We start from the raw sequence: 27,139 nt of genomic DNA on the forward strand, positions 1-27,139 counted from the left end.
AAACAAGTATGTGGATGACACTAAAACACGATATAATTCTAATTTTACAAATTATTTTCACAATTTCTCACCACTCCGTTGTTTACGCCACGCACGTTGTAGCTCGAATGCCCCGCCCGTGGCGCCCTCTGTCATCTTCTTATGCGAATCAAGTACGCAACCTATTTTCCGATTTACTCAAGAAATCGCTTTAATCAAAGTATCTGATTTTTTTTTTTAATTTTAGGTAAATAAATTTGCTATTGCTAATAGACGGCCGTCCTGTTAACGGAATGACCCTATTCCGTGTCGGCCATTCGAGCTACACCATGTATGACCCCATACATTCATAATAGTAATTGCAAGGCTAATCAGTGCTAGATCTATCTATACATTAACAAAGTTACTACAATCAGGGCAAACAACAGTAAGTACTTATTAACTTATAATAGCTACAGCTTTGTTTTTAGCAGGACCGATCTTCATTATTTCTTCAATTTATTATTTTTATCAATATCTTATTTTACTTTTAATGCTTGATCTTCTTCCTTTCATCATGTGGGTTAATCATCAACTTTACAGTCCTGGTTTGATTACTAAGATGTTCGTCGCAATATCCACCTTTAGTAGTTAGTTATTCAATGGTTCCAATTGCTTTAATCCGGTATGGCCTGTGGACATAGATTTAAGTTTATTTGTTATCTATACTGAAACACTAGATTTTTGACTACCTATATAAAAAGGTAGGTGAATGGAAAAGGTGTTATAGAAATACTGATATCGATATGTTTCAGAAATTTATAAAGTGGTGTTTACCTGAAGGGCACAGCTAGATGTTATAGACCGGTGAGCATGAGACAAAGAAAACTCCCTTGAATTTGTACAATGTATATTTTTTAAATCTACAAATTTCATTAACCATAGGTAGGTCAAAAACCCTATGGAGGGAGACAGGTCGCGCTTTGGTCCGTCAGGTTAATTGTCACTCCGTAACAACCATGGGATATCACTATATTTAAAAACACTGTCCGTACACCTGTAGGCACCTCACTTACTCGAGGACCTCCGACTATCAGGCCTACCTGAGGCGTTCCGGAATACTGTACAGGTGATGAGTTGAGGCCGGCTCAGGCCAGGGCGTGCTGGACGATGGCGGCGCAGCGGGCCAACTGTTACGCAGCTGGCGGGCTGCACGTCCACCGGTCAACCTCGCAGACCTTCACCGGGCCTTATCCGGTGTGTTGACAAAAGGAGAGGCGCGGCACATCCACATGCGCGCCGCACAAAGGAAAGCTTCGTCGTGCAAACAACCAAGGCAAGCTCCGCCGAAATGAAGCTTGAAATAACTTGCAAACGCAGAAGAAAACAGTAGCAATCTTCATTCACAAAATTTGTTGAAATAGTCTGATCCAATCATAAACTTCTTCTTAGATTAAAACTTGCAAAACGTTCGACGTTAAAAACTTGCAAAAACGTTAAAACTTCAAAACGTTAAAAACTTAAAGCAAAACAAAAAACTTTAAAAACTTTTAAAACTCAAAACTTTAAAAAAACTCAAAACTTTAAACCTTTAAAACTTTAAAAACAATTAAAACCCCATCTGCAACAAGGAATGGCAATGATTAGCATGTGGTTCAGCTGACAGCGTGGCAAGGCAACTCACGAGTGTAAAACAAAGAAAATAACTTACAGGTTCATCCGGGATAGTTGGGCATCGCTCGGATGAAACCTAATCCCACCCACTGGACCTTAGGCGATGGGATTTCAGTGATGTTGCTGAAAAACAAAGGACCTCGAGGTTATCACCAAGTTGGTGCAAAAATATGCACGAAGAATTGCGAGGACTCACCATCTCGGTTAAGTTATTTATATAAATGGTTACATCGGCTCTTGATGCCGCCAATACATTGTGGCTTTAATTTGCCCACATTTGGGTTTCGGCAATGGAGTCTCCGGCGCTCTCGCGACGTCCCCACTTTCCAAAACCTGTCTCAGCTCAGCCAGCTGTCAGTCTGACACAAAACCCACGAACAAAGTTGCCAAACTAGAAAAAATCTACCAAACCATAAATTCGCCGAATCAACGACAACAATCGATCGACTTGTTTGATCCCAAAATTTAAACAATATAATTATAATATATCAAAAATAAATGTTGCAGATAATTTTAATATACCAAATTTTTGAAGAAAATAAAATAATTAAAAATATTCGGGCCCATCGATAACCCTGCAGCGCCATCTGTGATTTCCTGCGGGTAAAATATAAAAACAACGTTATATCGTCAGAAACCACAAGATGTCGCTACAAGGCTCGTTGGTCCGAAATGCTTCGTTACAATACCCCCCTACCCACGAGAGGTTTCGAACTGGGTGAGAAACACGGCTGCCCTCAGCCATAGAGCCTGGAGCGCACAACCAGTCTAAATTTTATCAAATGTAAAAAAAAAATCTGTCACAGAAGACGAGACAACAACAATTTATAAAAAAAAAACGTAACGAAGCACAAACACCAACATCTAAACAGCACAACCCTAAGCACAACAATTACCCCGACCTGTTATTCATCACCATTCATTGATCACCTTTCACTTCTTTCATATAGTAGCACCCAGTATCAATTTCACTGGATGTTACCCACATTCATAACCCTGTTGAGCTGACGACTCTCATAGTGTCACTCGATACCCCAATTCTAAAGACAAAGACAAAAAAACAAAACAACAGTTGCTAGAGGCTTATTTAAGGAGTCACTACCCGCTCCGTCGAAAAACAAAAAAAAATAGTCAACCTAATGAGGTTTCCTATTTAAAATGTATTTCTAATAAATGGCTACTATATTGCCTAAAAAAAAATGTTGACACGAGCAACGTAAAAACTATTTTAAATAGTTGGCTATAATCGCCTAAACAAAAAAACATAAAAATATGAAACGCTATATTGGGCGTTCATAAAAACGCTGCGTTGCAGACGCAAGTGTGTATGGGCCTTATCAGCGCACCATAAACACACTACAAAAATCAAACATAAAAACATTTAATTGTAAATGTAGTTATTTTTAAAATCAAAAGACTCAATTAATAGTCTTTAACCACATAAACAATTCGTGTTTGTTATAAATAGATTGTTACTAGGTCACTTACGACACAAGTAAACACACCAAAGTTTTATTAATAAAAAATGTTATGAAGCTAACCATATGAAAAAGAAAAATAATGTAACTTTCTTTATAAATGTAAATTTAAATTGAGCCAAAAACAAAGATCCAAGCCGGTAAAATGTTTTTTTTTTTAAAATATGACTAGGGGAACACAGGGCAATTTGGAAATTAAATTTTTAAATCTTTTATATGCCAAGAACCTAAGTTCTTGCCACCAAATGAAACCAAATCGTACACCAAGGGCGATAAAACCTTTTTAATTACGCACTGCTCATATTTTGGGGCAAGTTTCGAGGCTTTAAAATTAGCGGCGTCACTGAAACACTAGATTTTTGACTACCTATATAAAAAGGTAGGTGAATGGAAAAGGTGTTATAGAAATACTGATATCGATATGTTTCAGAAATTTATAAAGTGGTGTTTACCTGAAGGGCACAGCTAGATGTTATAGACCGGTGAGCATGAGACAAAGAAAACTCCCTTGAATTTGTACAATGTATATTTTTTAAATCTACAAATTTCATTAACCATAGGTAGGTCAAAAACCCTATGGAGGGAGACAGGTCGCGCTTTGGTCCGTCAGGTTAATTGTCACTCCGTAACAACCATGGGATATCACTATATTTAAAAACACTGTCCGTACACCTGTAGGCACCTCACTTACTCGAGGACCTCCGACTATCAGGCCTACCTGAGGCGTTCCGGAATACTGTACAGGTGATGAGTTGAGGCCGGCTCAGGCCAGGGCGTGCTGGACGATGGCGGCGCAGCGGGCCAACTGTTACGCAGCTGGCGGGCTGCACGTCCACCGGTCAACCTCGCAGACCTTCACCGGGCCTTATCCGGTGTGTTGACAAAAGGAGAGGCGCGGCACATCCACATGCGCGCCGCACAAAGGAAAGCTTCGTCGTGCAAACAACCAAGGCAAGCTCCGCCGAAATGAAGCTTGAAATAACTTGCAAACGCAGAAGAAAACAGTAGCAATCTTCATTCACAAAATTTGTTGAAATAGTCTGATCCAATCATAAACTTCTTCTTAGATTAAAACTTGCAAAACGTTCGACGTTAAAAACTTGCAAAAACGTTAAAACTTCAAAACGTTAAAAACTTAAAGCAAAACAAAAAACTTTAAAAACTTTTAAAACTCAAAACTTTAAAAAAACTCAAAACTTTAAACCTTTAAAACTTTAAAAACAATTAAAACCCCATCTGCAACAAGGAATGGCAATGATTAGCATGTGGTTCAGCTGACAGCGTGGCAAGGCAACTCACGAGTGTAAAACAAAGAAAATAACTTACAGGTTCATCCGGGATAGTTGGGCATCGCTCGGATGAAACCTAATCCCACCCACTGGACCTTAGGCGATGGGATTTCAGTGATGTTGCTGAAAAACAAAGGACCTCGAGGTTATCACCAAGTTGGTGCAAAAATATGCACGAAGAATTGCGAGGACTCACCATCTCGGTTAAGTTATTTATATAAATGGTTACATCGGCTCTTGATGCCGCCAATACATTGTGGCTTTAATTTGCCCACATTTGGGTTTCGGCAATGGAGTCTCCGGCGCTCTCGCGACGTCCCCACTTTCCAAAACCTGTCTCAGCTCAGCCAGCTGTCAGTCTGACACAAAACCCACGAACAAAGTTGCCAAACTAGAAAAAATCTACCAAACCATAAATTCGCCGAATCAACGACAACAATCGATCGACTTGTTTGATCCCAAAATTTAAACAATATAATTATAATATATCAAAAATAAATGTTGCAGATAATTTTAATATACCAAATTTTTGAAGAAAATAAAATAATTAAAAATATTCGGGCCCATCGATAACCCTGCAGCGCCATCTGTGATTTCCTGCGGGTAAAATATAAAAACAACGTTATATCGTCAGAAACCACAAGATGTCGCTACAAGGCTCGTTGGTCCGAAATGCTTCGTTACAATACGTAGGTGGTCGAAAATCATGATTTTATTTATTTAATATTATTTTATTTTATACAGTTGTATATATATATTAAAGTATATATATATCTCTCTCTTTATTTAAGAGCTGCGCTCTTGTCGGTGAAGTAATCGCCTTCATTACTCCATAGATAGGGCGTGTAGAACGGTGGTTGCCCCAATCGCCTTCCGATATAGATATATTTATATATATATAGTTAAGTATAAAGTATAGAAGTTAATCTGGTAGTGATAATTTAATATTTCATGATTTATAAGATAGATAGTTCATGATAACAACGATTGATTATTCTTTTAGCACTTTTAGAGCAGTAAATAAAACAGGTGAACAAGCAAGGTACAAATCTTCCTTAATTAGCCCCATCATATAATTTTAATACATCGAACATCATATTGAGAGCGCTGGCTAGAAGCCAGCATCCTTCTCCAACATAGTGTTTGTAATGTGATGAGCACCGCGCGCATCGGTATCCTTCACTAGTTACACAGTGAGCACCTTACGCTACGGTATCCTTCAATCATCATTACTCCAGCAAAACTATATTACGTTGGTCGGTATTCTTCACCGCCTGTTTATACATACATGGTACGGTATCCACGTCTAGCATCAGATTAAATCATGGTGATGGATATTTATTCCTCCATTGACTCTGCTATTCCCTGGAATATAGCCTTGGAGGAAGGAGGGTATATAAGGTAAGGGTTTACTTAGATATTATTTGGTATTAATGTAGAAATGTACATATTAGCTGAGTATATAAACTATAAGTAATATAAGTATTATAAGTATAAGAACACGTATTAATTATTACGAATTAATATATTAGATAGTAAGTAGAAGTTTGTCACATGTAACTGTATATATATTTATATTATTATTTATTTATTGAATTTAAAGGACAAAGCTTTTCTTCTTAAATCGTTATTCGAAGGCGGTTATGAATAAATACAATAAATTAATATAAGTAATGGTATTATTAATTAGTCTCAGTTAATGATTTATTGTCGTCCGAGTCACTACTTGTCAGATCGTCTGTGTCGTTATCGTTATTATTTACAGAATTAAACGTGATCCATTTCTTTAGCTGATCAGCGGGATATATGCTTTTATATTTACGTTTCGCGTGCCCATCAATGCTAGAAATTTCATAGCGATCGTTTTTAAGTACGGCCGTTACTTTATATGGTCCCCTAAACTTAGGGCAGAGCTTTTTACTCTTTCCGGTTGCTGGGAGATGATGATTGGGAATCATAACTAAGTCTCCTAAGTTAAACATTTTGGTGGGTGCCTTATTGCTGTCATATCTTAACTTCATCTGCTTCTGATTATCTTCTATATTCTTACTAGCTAGCTCGCATATTGTGTTTCTTTGTTCGTCTCTATTCAGTTCATTCATCATATCCGTAGTCTCCTTATCAGTATCAGAGTTTCTAACATCTTCCCGTAATGCGTTAAGGATGTTCCCTTCGTTAGATCCAGTAGTTCTCTTGCCAAAAACAATTTCGGATGGGGAAACCCCAGTTGTTTTATTCTGAGTATTATTCAGACTCCACTGCACATTTCCTACATGATTCCATTCTCGTTCATCCTGGCCATGATTGGATGCTGCTAGAGACTCCAGTATGGTCCGGTTATACCTTTCTATTTGCCCATTGGCACGGGGGGTTGCTACCGAGTTCAGAACATGTTTCACGCCTATAGACTGAACATATCGTTTAAACAATAGGGATGTGAAACTTGTTCCCCTGTCAGTGATTATAACTTTTGGGACTCCTACCATGCAGAAGATATCCTTTACGATCTTTATAGTCGTCTTGCTTTTGAGATTCCGTACCGGTTTAACAAATATAAATTTACTATACCCGTCAATAATCCCTAATATGTACTCGTTTCCATTTCTGCTTCTTACAAATGGGCCTAAGTGGTCCATGTGTAGGGTATGAAATGGGGTGTTCCCCTTGGGGATTGGGTGTAAGTAACCACTACTTTTGCTGGTCGATGCTTTGTTATAAGCACAGTTGAGACATGAAGAAACGTATTTCTTGATGAATTTATTCATTTTAGGGAACCAGAAGTCTTGTTTTATCTTGTCAAGAGTTTTATCTAATGAAAAATGACCGGATTCATCATGTCCCATCTGACAAATGCGCCATCTAGCTCCATTCGGTACTACCCATTTTAACTGATCTCCAATCTTGCGATATATTTTATCATTTTGTAAGACGTAGTTTTCCATTATATCTTTTATGTCCTTTTTATCGGTATTCAGTATTGACCTGACTAATTTAAGATTTGAGTCCGTTAACTGCACAGAATGTAACCAGTCAGTAGTTCCGATATTCAGCAGCAGCTAACTCTTCCGCGTCCAATAAATTGGTGTCATCATCTGTTGATATGATGGGATTGCGACTTAGAGCATCTACGTGTCGCATATTCTCACCAGGCCGGTATTCTATCGCAAAGTCATACTCCTGAAGCAGTAGCCACCATCGCGCAATTCGCGGGACTAAATCCCTCTTTGTTAGTGTCGTTCTGAGGGCACTACAGTCGGTGTATACCTTAAAGTGAATGCCAATTAGGTATATGCGAAACTTCTTTAACGATAGAACTACGGCTAGGGTTTCCAACTCATAGGAATGAAGAAACTCCTCTTCTTTAGTCGTCTGCTTACTGAAGTAAGCTACAGGTCTTAACGGTGATTTTTCGTCGGGCTTTTGAAGTAAGATACCTCCCACTCCATGCTTACTTGCATCACAGTGCACTTCTGTGATGAAACTTGGGTCATAAAGGGCTAATAGTGGTCGCTCGATTAGTTTTGACTTAATTGTATTAAATGCTTCTTCTTGTGGTTTTTCCCATGACCAAGGTACATTAGCCTTCGTGAGGCTCGTCAATGGCTTAGCAATAGTGCCAAAATTCGGGATGAACCTCCGAAAGAAGCTCGCCAAGCCAACGAACTGTCTGACGTGGTGCACATTTGTTGGGGTCGGAAAAGATGCAACGGCTTTGGTTTTCTTACTTCCAGGTCTCAACCCTTCTTTGGATATCTCATACCCTAGATAATCTAGAGATGTTTGGAAGAAGTAACATTTCTTAATATTCAGTCTCAAGCCCGCTTTACGCAACGACTCTAATATTTTCCCAAGTCTGTCGAGCCCATCACCTATCGTCGTCGCCGGAGATAACAGATCGTCCATGTAGGGCATTGCGAGATCGTACCTATCTTTGCCTAAGGCCTTGTTGATCATGTGCTGGAATACAGCAGGAGCGTTCACAAGACCGAAAGGCATCCTGGTATACTCATAGTGCCCGTCTGGTGTAATAAATGCGGTTAAATGTTTGGAATCTTCTGCGACCGGAATTTGGTAGTACCCGGATTTCAGATCGAGACTGGTGAAATACTTTTTACCGCTCAGTCGATCCAACTGGTCATCTATCACTGGCATTGGATAAGAATCCTTGATGGTCTTCTTATTCAGGGCCCTATAGTCTACACATAAACGATACTCGCCGTTTTTCTTTTTAATAACTAAGACTATGGGGCTAGCATAAGAAGAACTAGACTCTCTTACAATGCCAGCATCTAGAAGCTCATTCACTAGGTGTCGAACCACTAATTTTTCACTATAGGGTAAACGATAGGGCTTATACGATATAGGCACATCATCCTGTAATTTTATGTGCATTTCAGCTATAGATGTTTTACCAAGCTCGTCTAATTCTAACGCAAAACAGTCCCGATAGTCATTCAGTAGCGTCAGTAATTTATTACATTGGTCATTAGAAACGTCTGATCCTATATTTAACATGTCCATAGTCAAAGGTTTATCAGTACAGGAGTTAGTGCTGTCAGATGTTGTTATTTTATTTACCTCAAATACTGGAGAATCCATCAGGTTCGGTACATAGGGTAATGATAGAGCGCGAGCTATAAGTCTGCCTTGTTCCATAATAATATCTTTTCCAGAATAATTGATTACCGGCAACGTTCCTACACCATCTTTTACCTGGTATATGCCAGGGATTGTAATCATTTCTTCGCCTATTTTATAAGATGTATTACCAGGTATATATATACATCCCGTGTGATTCCTTGCGCAGCGAATTTTAATGCCCTTCATTTTACCGATCGTAGTATCTTCCGCAGTGTGCAAATTAATCTTTTCTGAAGAATCTGAATATAGAATTAAACTCGTGCTAGTTTTGTATACCACTACATCTGGTTTTTCGGTAAAATTTTGGCCAATAAGTATATCTGAACTCAGAAAATCGTCCGGTACTACGTAAATGTCCACTTCCGCCTTTACAAAGTCCACAACTATTTCAACTCTTGCTTTCCCGATAGGTTGCATTGTTCCAAATGCGAAACCTTTAATATGTGGTAGGTTATTAACATCTAGTTGTAATGACAGATCATCAGCTAAACTTCGCTTGGCGATTGTACACTGACTCCCGAAATCAAGGAAGGCAGGTCTCTGATGACCGTTAATCTGAACCATTTTTACCCACGACGGAACGGAGCAGGTATATGCGTTTAGGGTGAGAGATGTTTGTGTGTGCGTTTGTGCAAAGTAATGTTATGACTTATCTTCTAAACTAATGATCCGATTTTGATGCGGTTTTCAATAACGGGTTTGTGTTTGATGAGTTCATGTTATTAGATAGGTGTCATGTGTGTAACTCACTAGGGGGCGCCACAATATTAGTGTTTAGAGTCAATATTATTCGAAACGCCTCTTCAATTTATAATAGCAATTTATTTGCAGTAGTTTTTATTAGTTAATTGTTTTTGACACGCGTTTTTTTTTCGGTTCCATTGATTACACGTAATTACGACGAACACGGTGCTGTTTCATTGCTACCTAAATCCCTTAAAAATCAGTAAAAAGCCATATCAGGCATATTCATGGTCCATCGAGCCGGATTTCAGAGAAGATTATAAACAATAAATTGTAGATAAATTAATACGAAGTGATTGGCGAATAAGTATTAAAGAAAAATCAAGATCGACTATAAGTGGCACGTGGATTGTGTGGTCAAGTGAATCAAATTCATCCAATTAATCCTCATTTAATTCATAAAGTTGAACCCATCACTCAATAATCAGGTAGTATTAAGTAAAGCAAAGTGTTGTTAATTACGGTTAGTATAATTTTAATTAGATTTATTACCCACGACGGGACGGAGCAGGTATATGCGTTTAGGGTGAGAGATGTTTGTGTGTGCGTTTGTGCAAAGTAATGTTACCACCTATCTTTTAAACTAATGATCCGATTTTGAGGCGGTTTTCAATAACGGGATTGTGTTTGTTGAGTTCATGTTCTTAGACAGGTGTCATGGCTGTAACTCACTAGGGGGCGCCACAATATTAGTGCAAAACAATGTTGCAATATAATCAAAACGAAATGTCCGATTACAATTCTGTTTTCAGCAATGTGTACGTGGTAGCTTAATGCATGTTCCCAAATAATAAAAATTACGTCTTTAACTCACTAGAGGGCGCTACAATATTAGTGAAAAATAGTATTGCAATAATATTAAAACGAATTGTCCAATTTCAATGCGGTTTTCAGCAATGGGTTCGTAGTTGAATGGTGCATAGTCTAAGATAAGGATTATGATATTAACTCACTAGGGGGCGCTGCTATATTAGTGTGAATCGTTTATATTGCAATATTATTAAAATTAAAACTTATTGTCTGATTTCAATGCGGATTTCAGAAATGAGTTCGTGGGTGATTGGTGCATGTTCTCAGATGAGTGTTATACAGGTAACTTTAAACAGAAAGCAACTGTATAATATTTAATAAGTAACTTAATATTATGTGCTAGGATGAATCACACTTATTGTTTTGCGAGATCTAGACACGCGGTAGCGTGTCAAGCCAAGTTAAAGAAACAGAACTGGCGTGCCGCACCGTGTGTAATATTACACGAACCATTTGGAGCCCCTTTTGACCCCCTCATAAATCAAAAACTATTTCACATAAACGTATCAAATTTGGCTCATACATTGAGACTTGCGAGATACATATGTGTTCTAAATTTCATAAGCTTATCTCAAACGGTTATTTAGATATTAATGTCCAAAAATCCTCAATTTTATCATTGACTGACTGACTGACTGACCTATAGATCAAAATTCTAACCCAGTTCCAGATGACCTAGAGAGTTAAAATTTGGTATGCTGATAGGTAATTAGATGAATACAAAGGAAAAAATAAGAAACTGGCAATTTTTAAATAATTAGATTCTATTATGAACGTTTAACATAAATACCTAATTAGTGCCTGTACCTAACTATAGATGTAAATTCTTACATCTCAGAATCAGTAAGTAATCAAAACTCATGACTGCGGGTCTTTATGTGGTAGGTATGTTGATTAACTAAACATATAACATAACATATAATCACGCCTATATGCCCTATCGGGGTAGGCAGAGCACTAAGTACTTTTAGTTTTGAAATTGTCTTTTTAAAAGGACCTACGGCGTTACGAGGATATGTTCTAAGTTCTAAACCTACAAGTATTTGTCGGTTATTATTTTATATTTCCGAAAATTTGGATTGTTGGTAGAAACTAGCGATCGAACATAATAATTCGTTGGTAGGTTTATAAAAACTAGCCAAGACAGACCTTAGGCTACAATTTAGAACTTGCGAAGGCTATAATTCATAATTTTATGAAAACTAGCCAAGACAGACCTTAGGCTACAATACATTATCTTATGTTATAAGAAGTTATGATATGTTATACTGTTACTTATAAATAAATTTCAGGACTGACCATTGAACTTGGCACCCATTTAGATCTCACTTCTTTTGTCGTTGAAGTCGACAACCAAGGCATTTAACATAATATTGAACTTGGCTGTCGTTTCACATTTATGTTTTTGATTGGATCTTACCTACACAATATATAGATTATAATTCGTATATGCTCTCTAAAAAGTCTGAAATAAAATTAAGCAAAATTAAAAATTTTGAAAAAAAACCCACGACGGTAAAGTTTCATCGAAAAAGAGTAAAATAACTCAAAACCCCCGACTTAACCCAATTATTATGTAACGAAATATTATATTAGACTTAAAAATACTTTCTAAAAAAGAGTTGATATCTCGAGACATCGGTAATAGATATACTTAAGTACCTAAACAATGAATATGGATGTTTACAGTTTTTTCCTAACGTGTCTGTTTCTCGAAGATATCCTTAAATGTAGCGATAATAATTTTACCATAATACATAACCGAGGAATATCCGTCGGGGGCTGCCATTAACCCAGCTAAAGTTTTTCTAGTGACGTGAATACAATTATTGAAGAATTGTAGATGTTTAACGACGAATTAAAATACACTTATGAGTATGATTAAATTTTTGTTGAAATTTTATATAGAAAAGGCAGCCCCCGACGGATATTCCTCGGTTATGTATTATGGTAAAATTATTATCGCTACATTTAAGGATATCTTCGAGAAACAGACACGTTAGGAAAAAACTGTAAACATCCATATTCATTGTTTAGGTACTTAAGTATATCTATTACCGATGTCTCGAGATATCAACTCTTTTTTAGAAAGTATTTTTAAGTCTAATATAATATTTCGTTACATAATAATTGGGTTAAGTCGGGGGTTTTGAGTTATTTTACTCTTTTTTGATGAAACTTTACCGTCGTGGGTTTTTTTCAAAATTTTTAATTTTGCTTAATTTTTATTATATATATTTGTTGGTTCGCTATTACCAGTGATGCACAATACTTTATTTTCTGAACTTCCTGTCCTGTCGTCGGTAGCTGTTTTAGTACTATTGGTCTGATCTCGTTTACAGTAATCTGCTATATGGCCCATACGGTTACACTTTGAACATCTCTGCCATTCTTTTGTGCATCTCGGTGCCGTATGGCCACTTTCCGAACAGTTGAAGCATTTAATGCCTGAATTCCTATTATTTCTGTTCGTCTCCATAGATTTTGCGTTTGGATTGAATTTAATGAATTTATTGTTGGGTTGCGTTAGTGTTTTTCGATTATCTTTAAAAGTCTTAGCGGTAATACTGCGTAGGTATCTAAGAAGCTTGTTCGGGCTTCTAAAATTCGCACCCTGTGCATTTAATCTAATATTGTGATCGTAAATCCCATGTATTATGCAGTCGACAGCATCTTTACCCTTTATGTTGCAATGGGTTACCAATTTAATTTTATCATAGAAATACTCTTCAAGAGTTTCTTCGCGTTTACTCTTCCTATCTAGCATCTCTGCTAGGCGATCCGCGTAATTCCTGTCGTCCGGAAAATTTTGCAAGATCTTCCGCTGCCATTCCTTCCAACTAAGGTTCACCGATGATAAACCTTCATACCACCGTCGTGCTAGTCCGTCAAGTTTGGGTAACGCATGGAAAATAATCTGCTTATTACTCCAGTTGTACATAGCCGCAGTCTCATTGACCTTTTTGAGCCATGATTTTGAAGATTGCGTCTTCAGCCCTGGATCGAAATTAGGTATTATGTCATGTGCGCCCACGAACGTATTGCGACTGTGATTACTGATAGCGCTAACTAGCCTGTCCATTTCCGAATGACGGGATCGCCTCGGTCTAGAGTGATGGTCGCAATGACGATGACGCCGGGAGCCATGATTCCTACCATGCCTTGATCTCGATCGCGACAAGCGCTCAGTCGATGATGAAGTCGAACCAGTACTCATTTCACTCGAACTAGCGGTCTTCGATTGAGAGCTGCCTGATCGGTTACTTAATGTCCCTGAAGTATAACTAGTGCTACGTCGGCTGGTGGACGAGTTATGGCGATAACGTGACCGGCGTTTCCTTAGAGCGGATCGAGATCTACTCCTGCTTTTCCTTTTAGAGTCTCTCGGCCTTGATCGAGAACGACGACGCCTGCGACGCTCCATTCTACGTTTCCGAAGACTACTCCTACGATGTGACCGTCCACGACTTGGGGTGAGTGACCTAAGGCGTTTCCTGCGAACAGGCATGTACTCCTCGCCTTGCCTTCTCCTAGAACCAGTTGTGTCCACAGGTAGCGGCGGCGTCAGGCCCTCACATACTAAGTTCTCCATCGATTAAGGTAAGACGTAAATTATATATATTTCATATACACTAATAATGAATATATTTGTAGCGCTGCTACGATCTTTAGTCTTGACCAAAAGAAATCCAGATGTTTTAAGAGAAGTAACAATAATGAATCGATGATATATACATAAAATAAGTCATTCAGATTGTAATGGATCGTAAGTAAGTAATTGATATACATATGAACAGTCATTTATTATTGTATAATTTTTTTATATATATATATTTTATTTATTATTAATATTAGGAAAGGTGAGGGTAGGAATTAAAACATTTGATTAAAGAGTTGATAAGTAATCTATGTAAGTACATATAAACCAGAATGCTTGGTTATGTAATAGGTACATCAGTAAAATATAATCAGTCCTTTCTATATCAGTACTTGCTAAATATAACGAAATCGTTTCTAAGTCGCATTGAAGACGATTCTTTTACTTCACGTAGGTATCTATCGTAAGTATCATAAAGTAATAACGTGTAGATATAATGTAAACAATGAAATACGAGAGAAACACCTACCAACTTACATGTTTTATATCCAATCTTTCTTCTTTTATTTATTTTTTTAAATTATTTAAGCAGATTCAACTATAATCTTGTCGTATTTTAATTGTTACTTATCAAAAGAAGTTAACTAATACACTTATTACTGTTAAGAAAGGAAACAGGTAACGTTTTGTCAAGTAACCGATAAGACAACAAAAATTGTTCAGTACATACCACTTTTGTGCTGCAATGTGTACATCCCACTTCTGAATTATTAAAACAAGTATGTGGATGACACTAAAACACGATATAATTCTAATTTTACAAATTATTTTCACAATTTCTCACCACTCCGTTGTTTACGCCACGCACGTTGTAGCTCGAATGCCCCGCCCGTGGCGCCCTCTGTCATCTTCTTATGCGAATCAAGTACGCAACCTATTTTCCGATTTACTCAAGAAATCGCTTTAATCAAAGTATCTGAAATTCTTTTTTTAATTTTAGGTAAATAAATTTGCTATTGCTAATACGCTGTTGCTTTTTTCGCCTGTTGCTCTTTGTTGCGTGTGGACGTGTTTTGAGACTCAAGTCTCGAGTTTTTAAATTTAATTGTTTATTGGTCTTTGGTGACATACTCGGTACGTCTTTTACTATCTTGTGGAATTGTCTATTTAACGCCCGCGCATCTTGGATTTCGGTGTTGCTGTTCCGCTTCCGCGTGCACGACTTGTCTACAAGCCCGTGACGTGTGCTGTTTGGGACCTGCTGTCGAAAAATAACTTTGAAAAAGTTTTGTGCGGTGAGTGGTTTCGATCCAGCGTCCCGTGAGTTGCGCGTCCGATGTGTTGACCGCTACGCCAGAACCAGTGGAATCGGCACGGCGAATTTCGCTATCGCTTGCTGCCTACTCTCCCCTGCACCACGATACTGGCGATACATATGCGATAATTGAAGGATAATTATACCACATAGTGTCGTTGTTGCTTGGTACTGGTGGGCTCGTACAGATGCTTTATAAGTAACCTACTAAAAAGTCTTGTACAAAATGAGATGCGACGCATGCCTAAAAAGTCTTCCAGTAACTGAACTTATTCGCTGTACTCAATGCAATAAGCTTTTTCATCGCAACTGTGTAAACATAACAGCGGAATACTTCAAGCACCATCAAGCTGAGTTGAAAAGGTCTTGGGCTTGCTCCCTATTTACAAACGTCATTAGACGGAGGGGCAATAATAGTGAAACGCCGGTCCGTAGCCAACTAGTCAGTGCACAGCAAGAAGTTACTAACATGTCATGTGACGATATCGTAATGTCGCGTAGTCGTGAATCAACCTGTGACCTGGACAAAGTCATTGACTCCTCACCAAGTAAGAATAGCCGCTCCCCGTCTCCCACACTCATGACTCCACTGCCCTACTTAGTCGGATCGGTGATTTTGTTATGGTATACGGGTACGCGACCCCGGCTTCCCGAGCTACTACTGCCTCATTCCTAGTGTCCCGAGTCAGTAGTGTCCCTTAACCCTTCCCTCTTCCTTATTCCTATCCCCTAACCTATTCCCTAGTTCCTTGGGATGATCCCCCCTTAAAGCACTCTAAGTCTGCAGCGGTGCGGAAGGCAGGCACCGCCAGAATGGCATCGATCCTGGCAACAGCGGCGCTGCAGCAGGGCACCTGCGTTGTGCCTGAAAGGGCGTATGTCGGGATTCGAGAGGCATACGGCCAGTCGCTGCATCTTTTAGGCTTAACTAGTCGTAGCGGACCCCCGCTCCACTGGTAACTACACCTAAAAGACGAGCTCACCCACCTTAATATATTGCGCTGATGACCCCTGGCAAGAACCTGGATGTTGAGTGCAAGTCCTGCGGCGATGGAGACTGGTGGTGGGGACTAAACTGGTGGGTTTGGTCTCTAGCTGGATCTCTGCACGTAAGGCGGTCGGGTGGTGATGGTCGTTCTGGAACTCATTCGAGGCAAGAGAACTGGTACGGCAGCTCACCCGACGACAAAGCAGCCCTATTTAGGGATCGCACTGCTTTCCCCAATCTGGGAAGGGGCCTAGAAAAAGTGGCCTAAACAAAGCTTGCCTCAACCAGACCCAGACAGCTAACTGCGGTTCTCTGGTCACCAACTAAAAGCGGTCGAAAGAAGCACAATAATAATATAAATGTATCCTTCAATATAGCTGCATGGAATGTACGAACTTTATTGGACAATGACAACAACCTCTGTCCCGAAAGAAAAACTGCACTCATAGTACGTGAATTGTCCCGCTATAATATCGACATAGCCGCGATCAGTGAAACTCATTTAGCAGACAGCGGTAAGCTCTGTGAGGAGATGGGTGGATACACATATTACTGGATGGGTAAACCAGCAAGTGACAAAGCCGCAAGTGGCGTTGGATTTGCGATCAGGAACAGCATCGCCAGGTCTCTTATTGAGTCTCCTAAGGGCATCAATGATAGACTTATGTCTTTGCGACTCCATATATCGCCTAGAAAACATCTTCATCTAGTGAGCGTGTATGCACCCACCATGACAACATCTGATGAGGATAAGTACCAATTTTATGAGAATCTGCGTGAAGTTTTGCAGAAAATCCCAGCTTGTGACAAGGTAATTTTGCTCGGTGACTTTAATGCGCGTGTTGGTACAGAGTATATCGCCTGGAAGAATGTATTAGGGAAGCATGGAGTCGGTAAGTGTAATACCAATGGCTTAGCGCTTCTTACTCTTTGCTCCGAATTCGATCTTAGCATCACAAACACGTTCTTCAGGCTCCCTAACAAATACAAGACATCCTGGATGCATCCGCGCTCTGGGCATTGGCACCTTCTTGACTACATCATTGTACGCAGGCAAGACCTAAGAGATGTACTTATTACAAGAGCAATGCGTGGTGCCCAGGGATGGACTGACCATCGTCTCATCAGATCCAGGATGCGGCTGAATTACAAGCCTCCGCGCAGAGCAGAACACAAAGTTCCAGCCAGGCTGGCCTTTGCAAAACTGGTCCACGATGAAGCGACGCAGGACAAACTTGATGCGGAATTTGATGTTTTGATGTCCAGCACTGACGACTCTACCTCAGTAAATACCAAGTGGTGTGCATACGCAAGGGCTTTGTACAGTGTTTCTCAGCAAGTGATTGGTAAACCACAAAAGAAAAATGAAGATTGGTTTGATGATTCTGATGTGGAATTGCGACAGCTTGTTGAGAGTTTTCGTCTTGCTCTGCGGGGTGTCACTAGTGTGGGACAGCGCAGGTCTATACAACAGGATCTCAAGGTAAAGATCCGAGAACTGAAGGACAGTTGGTGGCGCCGCAAGGCCGAAGACTTGCAGTTGCTAGCTGACACTAGTCAAACTGCAAAGTTCTTTGAAGGGCTGAAGTCCGTTTACGGACCACGCGCGATAAAGACTGCCCCAGTCTACTCGTGAGATAAATCTCAGAAACTGACAGATCCGAAAGAGGTTCTTCTTCGTTGGGCTGAACACTTCAATGAAGTGCTGAATCCCGTGAGACAAGAAGCTGATCTGCATTATATTAACTCGCTTGAGAGCTTGCCATCTGCATCGAGTTTGGATGAACCACCATCGTTCGCAGAGTTCAATAGTGCAGTACACCGTTTAAAGAACGGTAAATCGCCAGGCTCAGACAGTCTCCCATCTGAAGTTTACAAATATGGAGGATCGAGTATCAGGTCCAGACTGTTTGACCTTATGAAAATGATTTGGGACGTTGAGATTATTCCACAAGACTGGAAGGATGCTTCTATAAGCAAATTATACAAGGGCAAAGGTGACCTCTCCGATTGCGGTTCTTTTAGAGGCATTGCCTTGCTATCCGCGGCAGGTAAAATACTGGCGCATATCATCAATAGACACCTTAATAGAATAGCCGAAAGTTTCCTTCCCGAAACCCAATGTGGGTTTCGACCTAACAAAGGCACGATTGACGCCATCTTTGTTGTCAAACAACTCCAAGAAAAAAGTCTTGAACAATACCGTGACCTTTATTTATGTTTTGTGGATCTAGAAAAGGCCTTTGATTGCGTCCCTAGGACTGCACTCTGGGCTGTTTTAGAGAAATGTGGCTGTCCTGTGAAGCTTGTCAATTTAGTGCATCAGTTCCACGAGGGTATGACTGCCCGCGTACGTCACGAGTACGACTTCACAAAACAGTTTCCTGTCACCAGTGGTGTCAAGCAAGGCTGTGTTATGGCTCCGACCCTTTTCGCCATTTACTTTGCTGCGGTAATGAATGATGCTCTTAAGAAGTGTAACAACCGGATTTTTATAAATGTCCGTACGGACAAAAGCGTCTTCGACCTCACGCGCTTCAGAGCAAAACGTAAGATACACTCCATTCCTGTAACAGAAGTTCTGTATGCCGACGATTTTTGCCTAATGGCTGATAACATGAACGACCTGCAGAGTTATCTCGACAATTTAGACGAATCCTGTCGCAAGTTTGGCTTAGTAATCAGCGCTTACAAGACCCAGATTCTTAAACAACCTGCAAAGGGAAAATCTGCGGATGATGCTGCTGTTTACCTGCGTGGAAAGCCTCTAGATGAAGTAGGGACATTTCGGTACCTTGGGAGTCTAGTGCGCAGTGATAACCGTCTCGAGTCAGAGATTTCTGCACGAATCGCGAAAGCCGCTGCGGCCTTTGATGGATTAAACCGACGAGTTTGGAAATCACATGACCTGAAACTCCACACGAAGCTTGCTGTATACAAAGCAATAATACTTCCTTTGTTGCTGTATGCTTCGAAGACCTGGTGTCTGTACAAGGGAGACATCAGACGTCTTGATATCTTCCACATGAAATGTCTTCGAGCAATTCTTCGGGTGCGCTGGCAGGATCGTGTTCCAAATTCGGAGGTCCTACGCCGAACGAAACTAGCTGGAATGGAGTGTCTTTTAATGAAAGGTCAACTTCGCTGGCGTGGACACCTTGTTCGCATGGAGTCTACTCGGTTGCCAAAGCAAGTGTTTTATTCTGAGCTTAGCTCAGGTAAACGTAAACCGGGAGGACAATACCTGCGTTACAGGGATGACTTGAAACGTCATCTGACTGCTATTGGCACGTCTAGTGAATCGTGGGAGAAGCTTGCCACTCAGAGATCGGACTGGCGATCTGCTGTCGAATCGGGATTAAAAAACTTTGAACGAACCCGTCTTGAAGATCTTGACGCCAAACGCCAGATCCGAAAAACTCGACCCAAGCCCTCCTACCACTACACTTATAACTCAAATGGGACTCTCTATTGTGCTTCTTGCAACAGGACTTTCAAGACTAAATTTGGTTTTGCTAGTCACGCCCGCACCCATGCAAGAGCCCAGGCTAACACTAGCTAAGGGTGTCGCCGTCGACGGATACGTCTGGGAGGACATCATCATCATCACTTAGTCGGATCTCATCACTCCTGGATGTTAAGTTGGATGAACTAAGAGCATCTTTACTGCTGGACATAGAACAGAAACTTAATTCGAAAGTCGAGGCTCTACAATCAGACTTCACAAAAACCACGGACTTCATCTGTGCTTCATGTGTGCTGTGGATCTGCAGAAAGAAATACAGGTTAATGAAGCTAAAAAAAAACTTGACGAAAAAAATCAACAGCTACAGGTAGAACTATCTATCATGAAAAAGTCCGTGTCTATTTTGGACAGAGCGTCCAGAAATCATAACATAGAGATTTAATGTGTACCAGAGAAGAAAACTGAGAATCTCATCACGATTCTCAAGAACCTCTGCGATGTGATCAATGCGCCTATTGGTGAGACGGATATTCGTGGGATTCGTCGAGTAGCCAAGTTGGATCCAACGTCCAAGCGACCCCGTAATATTATTGTGACCTTGCCATCCGAGCGTAATCGCGACGTGGTTATATCTGCAGTCAGGAGATTTAATAAGGACAACAAGGGCAACATTCTCAACTCATCGCACTTGGGGATTTCTGGCGATAAAATGAATATATACGTAGTCGAACACCTATCGGCGGAATGCAAGGAGCTACATGCAGCTGCTCGGAAGTACGCCAAGGCTCAGGAATACACCTACGTCTGGGTTAAGTTCGGTCGAGTTTATCTGCGCAAAGATGAAGGTTCTTGTGTAATTTTAGTGAAGAACTTGGATACTCTTAAAAAATTAGCTTAAACACTGTTCATTAATTTTCTTTCATGTGTGTATTATGTAGCTATAATTTGGAACCTTTTCTCTATAAGTTATGGATATTTTCTATCAAAATGTAAATAGAATAAGATCAAAGACTACCGAAATTTATCTTAATACTTTAAATAACAATCACGATATCATATTATGTTTTAACTGAAACAAATTTGAACTCAAGTGTACTCGATAGAGAATCAGAATCAGAATCATTTATTCAACGTAATTATCATGGAGCATGAAAAGAAAAAAATAGCATGAAAGAAAGAAAGTATGAAAGTAGCATGGAGAGTATTTTACAGAAATGCTGCACCGACAAGAGCGTGGCTCTTAAATTGATGATGATGATGAATTATCATGGATAAACTTGTTGAAGGTCAATGTAACATTTTGAATTTACGTCATTTCGCAAGGTGTTATGGCTGAGGAGAAGAAATGACAAGAAACTGCAACAGCAACACATCTTTTAAATCAATGAGGGTACATTACAAGTTATTTAATAACTAGAAGAACACATTTAATACCAGACATGTTTATCATTTAGGTAATCATTAATCTTACAATAAGCTTTTTTACATAAAGTAAGCTTCACGTGAGCTTTAAATTTATTCTCTGACAAATTTAAAATATTATCTGGTATTTTATTGTAAAAACGTATACATAACCCCAAAAAAGATGAATTTAATTTACTTAATCTAGAATTTTGAACAACAATTTTATTTTTATTCCTTGTATTGTAAGTATGCCTTTCACAGTTTCTTGGAAGGAGAGATACATTCTTACGCACATACATAATGTTTTCATAAATATATTGACTTGCGACCGTCAGTATATTGATTTCTTTAAACAGCTCCCTTAAAGAGTCCCGACAACGCAGATTATAAATAGCGCGAACTGCCCTTTTTTGAATGATGAAAATAGTTTCTACATCAGCGGCTCGACCCCAAAATAAAATACCGTAAGACATTACGCTGTGGAAGTAGCTGAAGTAGACAAGTCTAGCAGTGGGTACATCTGTGAGTTGTCGGATTCTTCTGACGGCATATGCTGCTGAACTTATCTTGCCCGCTAGTGATACAATATGTGGGCCCCATTGGAGTTTTGAATCTACAGTAATTCCTAAGAAAACGGTGTGTTCAACAAAATCTAAATTCTCGTCGTTAATTTTAATGTTATTATTTACTTTCTTTACGTTTGGTAGAGCAAATTTAATACACTTCGTTTTCTTAGCATTTAGAACTAGGTTATTTACTGTAAACCAGCTCAGAACCTGCGACACAGCGCTGTTTGCTTCGTCAAGTTCCTCTAACTTTCTATCGATTTTAAATATAAGAGAAGTGTCATCCGCGAACAGTACAATGTCAGCTTGGTTCTGTACTACATAAGGTAAATCATTTATGTACACTAAAAAAAGAAACGGACCCAAAATGGATCCTTGAGGAACTCCCATTTGAACATGAGAGCCCGAAGAAGTTGTACTATTGATTTGTACCTTTTGTATCCTACCACCTAGATATGAATTTAACAAACTGAGAGCTCCATTATTTAGTCCATAGTGCCTCAATTTCAAAAGCAAGGTCTCGTGATCCACGCAGTCGAACGCCTTAGACAAGTCACAGAATACTCCTACGGCATTCTGCGACTCCTCCCAAGCATCGAAAATGTGTCGAACAAATGTGACACTCGCGTCTGTTGTAGACCGACCCTTAGTAAAACCAAACTGCTGGCTGTGAAGTAAGTTATTTAAATTAAAATGACATAGCAGTTGGTCGAGAATAATTTTCTCGAAAATTTTACTAAGTACTGGTAGAATAGAAACCGGTCTATAATTGGTGGGGTCTGATTTTGTGCCCGATTTAAAAAGAGGTATAACTTTACTGATTTTCATTAAATTTGGAAAAGTGCCATTTTCAACACTCATATTAAAAATGTATGCTAGATATGGTGCTAAGATATCAATAACAGAGCTCATCAATTTGACAGACAATCCCCATAAATCTTTCGAGGTTTTAAGTTTCAGCTGTTTGAATACTTTAACAATACTACTCGGATCAACGCGTTTAAAATCAAATAATTCAATGCAAGCAGTAACATTACTTTTCAACAATATATCAGCTTGAACAGGAGAGGACCTGAGAGATTCTGTAGTTTTTACAGGGATGTTCGTAAAGAATTTATCAAAAACTTCAGCTACATCTTTATCTTGTTTAACTAACCCAGTGCCCGATTCTATATTGTATTCTAATTCACGCGGTTTCGAAGCCTTTGTTTCACTATTTATTACTTGCCAAACTGCCTTTATTTTATTATCCGCGGTCTTTATTTTACTACTAATATGCATCTGTTTGGCTGTATAACACACTCTTCGAAATATTTTAGAATATTTTTTGACGTAGCTTTAAAACTATCAGTGTGTGTATACGTTTTTTCCTCATATAAAAAATAAAGAGTATTTCTACTTTTGCGAATGCCTACGGTAGCCCAGTCACTGAACTTGAATGATTGACTGTTGGTAACTACCTTTTGTTCGGACCACGAACAAAATATAAAACTGTCTATGGTTTTGTTACTATTAAAAAGGTATTGTCATAGACAAATGACGACTTCCTTCTTGGCATCAAAAATGGATGCATAATCAATATCTTCTTGTGTTAAAAAATTATCTAAAACAATACTAAAAATATATGGTGATTTATAAAATAATAATAATAAAAGTGTAAAATGTGTGAATAAGTAAAAGAAAACAATAAACTTTAAAATATTCCTTTATGTGGTCGTTTAATTACCAGCACACCACTCAACCATCACATCTAGAACGCCACATAAAATTGGTCCTTCGAGCGTAAAAAAATGGTTCTTCAAGCATGTAACATCAAGAACATCAAGATGAAAAAATAATATTATAGATCCTTCGGAGTACAATGTGATGACTATCGTTGAGATCACATAAAACAAAGCCTGCATTTCGTCGGGATGAAGAAATTATCTTCACAACCTTTGAGCTATCTTCAGGGTTGAGTATTTATCTGCGTGTTGACTTCGCGTTGAAGTAATCTTCAGCAATACCTTCGAGCTATCTTCAGGGTATTTTAAACTACGTGTTGTCTCCGCGTTGAAGAAAATTATCTTCAAAAAACACCTCTGATCTATATCGAGGTATTTATATTTTAACTACCTAAATACGTGTTCTACACGTCGAAGAAAATTATCTTCAGAAAACCTCTGATCTATATCGAGGCATTTATAATTTAACTACGTGTTCTACGTTTAGAAGACAAATAACATAGAAAACAGTAACCCGCAATATCGTCGGAGTTTACAAAAACCATCGTGTCATCGTCGCGGTGAAGACATTCGTGTAATTACGAAACAAGAAGAAATAAGAAGTTAGTCCTATTTACAATTATTTACAAGCTATTTACATATTTACACCTTTTTATATACATACAGAAGAAGTGAAGACAAAGAAAAATAGAAAACGGATTGGTTTCCTATAATAAATAATTCGTCGTAAGAAGAAATTGGTAATAAGAAAAATAAAATCATCATAAGAAGAAATTCGTCGTTCGTTTCGTCATAGAAAATTTACTTCGTGTCGTCAGTGGTTCGTAATAATATTTTATTCAACATTTTAGTATCCTCCATTTTGAAGATAGAAGAAAGAAGCAATTTATTTTCAAGATATTTTTTCCACATTGCAACATTACCGTTCATTCGACGTCATCGTCATCGGTCAAGTTTCTAGGCGGGAAGAGTCCGTCGGGTATCGTCGGAAAAAGTCGGAAGTTTTCGCATGCGCAACTTCGCTGTGATTGGGCAAGATTTCTCCTCGACCAAGGACAACTGTCATTATTCTACTCGTTCGGAAACACCGAGGGACGCATGGTAAAAATAAATAATCAAATTAATATCACACAACCACAACTACGTTGACAATTTGTAATGTCATATTGTATTTTTTTTTAATGTCATGATATAGAATTATTTTTTTTAAGAAAAATATCAAGTAATTTTGTACGAGACGCCATTTTGGTCGCCTTCTTTCTTTGCGCTGCAGTGTTTTGTTTTGCGTACACATATAAAGTAAATTGTTAATTAAGATGGAGTTAAAAGAATACGTTAGTAATCGAAGTTACATCAAAGGTAGCATAACTCGAATTGAGACTTATTGCACGGGGGCACAGTTTGATGCTTCTGCACCCTGACGACAAGGAGAACTACGACGAATACGAGAGTAAGTATTTTAAATGCATTTCAATAATTGACAATGCTACAAATAAAATTCCGAGTCCCCTTCAGGGAGATTTCAAAAAATTACCAAAAATTACAATCCATCCTTTTGATGGTAAAAACATTGTGGACTATTACCCGATCATTAATATGTTTAAAGCAGTGATTCATACTGACACCAAATTAACTTTGTGTGAAAAGCTTTATTATTTGCGCTCACATTTGGCTGGGGAAGCTTTCGATTTAATAAAAAACTTAACGCTCACTGATGAGAATTATAACACAGCACTGGAGTTACTTGAAAACAGATATGATAACACACCTAAAATCGTTAATTATCATGTTATTTGCATACTTGAATTGCCATCTTTTACAAAATGCACTTCTGAGCACTTGCGGTCACTCATTGCAAATGTTAAGTTGCACTTGGGAGCTTTGAAAAACTTAGAGCAGCCTGTGGACAAGTGGGACATCCTATTGATAAATATTTTAGCAAAAAAGGTGGATAGTTACACATATAGGGGCTTTTACTTAGAGAGGGATGCCAAGGTTGTACCTAGCATGGCTGAATTTACCACATTTCTAGAAAAACGCGCCATCGCGATGGAGAATACTGCAGAGGAGAAGCTGACTGCAGAGAAGCAGCCGCATAAGCAGCAGCCGATGAAGTCTGGTAAGGCTAGTTTCGTGGCTTCCGGCGTGGCTTCTAACATCAATACATGTAAGTATTGTCAGCAACCTCACAGATTGTTTGAGTGTGTCAAATTTAAATTAATGCCTGAAAAAGATAGACATCATTTTGTAAAAAATAATAATTTATGTCCATTATGCCTGAATTATCATCGAGGCCAATGTATGCTGCGTCTCAAGTGTGCCATTTGTCAACAAAAGCATAACACCCTAATCCACATCCATACATCAGCTGCTGCTCATCACAGCACTTCTAACGATAACAACATTGCTGCTGTTTCTATATCCGGCACTTCTCGGGCAAAAAATGTGCTGTTGCCTACTGCAAGGGTACGGCTCATAAGTAAAAATGGTACTTTTATATATGCCAGGGCCCTGCTCGATAGTGGGAGCCAAATGTCTTTTATTTCAGAAAAAATTGCTGAACAAATTGACTGTGACATAAGTCACACAAACCAGGTGATCACAGGAATCATTGAGGGCACCAATAGTGTCACTAAAAAGGCGGATTTGTCTGTTTACTCGTCTATAAACGAGTTTAATATGCCTGTGTCATGCTGTGTAGTTAAAAACTGACCAACTTGTACACCATCATAGTATGCAAATAAAGAATATTGAATATATATTGAAACATAACGTTCCAATTGCCACAAGAAACATTTAATATTTCAAATTTTAAAATTCCATCTTATGTCAAATTAGCTGACAAAAACTTCAACCAAACGGATGACATCTCTTTATTATTGGGATGTGATATTTTCTTCCAAGTGCTGCAGCGTGAGTCGTTGCCGTTATCCCCATCTGGTCCGTTTTTGGTCAATACAAGTTTTGGATATGTCGTCGCGGGGAATTTGCCGGTATCTGCTGGCAAAATTTCTTCATGTAATCTATGCCTTACAATTGAAGGTAAAAATAATATATTTAAAGGTTGCAATGACATTGAAGGTAATAATTTATTAAAAACCTGTGATGATATTCCAGACAAAAACTTAATTCCTGATTCAATAATTGAAGATAATTCTTTAGTAAATAATTGTAATTCTATTCAAGGTCAGGCTTCAACTAATACTTGCAATTCACAAAAAACTTCAATATGTGAACTTGATAATAATATCTCCAAATTTTGGGAGTGTGAGGAAGTCCCTACTGTGTTTAAAGAGGGCACCACTGAACATGAGTTAGCAGAAAAATGTTTTCAAAATTCTGTTAAACTAATAAATAAACGATTTTCTGTTGCATTACCACTAAAACTTGATTTACAAGATGTGCAATTAGGTGAATCATTTTCAACTGCATTACAAAGGTTTTATAACCTAGAAAAACGATTTTTAAAAGATGTCAATTTGCA

General features: G+C 38.7%; 1 protein-coding gene and 2 long non-coding RNA genes across 5 annotated transcripts; 1 reads left to right on the forward strand and 2 right to left on the reverse strand.

Moving 5' to 3' along the window:
• Positions 1-851: 851 nt before the first annotated feature.
• On the reverse strand, positions 852-2,749 carry LOC126380757 (uncharacterized). 2 transcript variants are annotated; one of them, XR_007568529.1, is made up of 3 exons: positions 1,829-2,749; positions 1,670-1,755; positions 852-1,579 (listed from the first exon to the last, which is right to left on the reverse strand). It is a non-coding gene; the product is annotated as an uncharacterized LOC126380757 (long non-coding RNA). The 2 variants fall into 2 exon arrangements; XR_007568528.1 differs by having other exon boundaries at positions 852-1,755.
• An 869-nt stretch (positions 2,750-3,618) lies between these two features.
• On the reverse strand, positions 3,619-5,039 carry LOC126380758 (uncharacterized). Of its 2 annotated transcripts, XR_007568531.1 has the most exons (3): positions 4,596-5,039; positions 4,437-4,522; positions 3,619-4,346 (listed from the first exon to the last, which is right to left on the reverse strand). It is a non-coding gene; the product is annotated as an uncharacterized LOC126380758 (long non-coding RNA). The 2 variants fall into 2 exon arrangements; XR_007568530.1 differs by having other exon boundaries at positions 3,619-4,522.
• An 11,281-nt stretch (positions 5,040-16,320) lies between these two features.
• Positions 16,321-18,131, forward strand: LOC126380428 (craniofacial development protein 2-like). Its single transcript, XM_050029815.1, has 2 exons — positions 16,321-16,382; positions 16,784-18,131. Exons 1-2 carry the CDS (start codon positions 16,321-16,323, stop codon positions 18,129-18,131), a joined length of 1,410 nt encoding a protein of 469 aa, XP_049885772.1.
• The last annotated feature ends 9,008 nt before the right edge of the window (positions 18,132-27,139 follow it).

This window comes from Pectinophora gossypiella, chromosome Z (assembly GCF_024362695.1).
Source record: "Pectinophora gossypiella chromosome Z, ilPecGoss1.1, whole genome shotgun sequence".
NCBI classification, from domain to species: domain Eukaryota; kingdom Metazoa; phylum Arthropoda; class Insecta; order Lepidoptera; family Gelechiidae; genus Pectinophora; species Pectinophora gossypiella.

Bases quoted from the DNA above. Each gene is read 5' to 3' on its own strand.
- LOC126380428 (XM_050029815.1), top strand. From the start codon at position 16,321: ATGGCATCGATCCTGGCAACAGCGGCGCTGCAGCAGGGCACCTGCGTT. The intron at 16,383-16,783 runs GTATGTCGGGAT...TGCCTCAACCAG, and splicing joins TGCGTTGTGCCTGAAAGGGC to ACCCAGACAGCTAACTGCGG.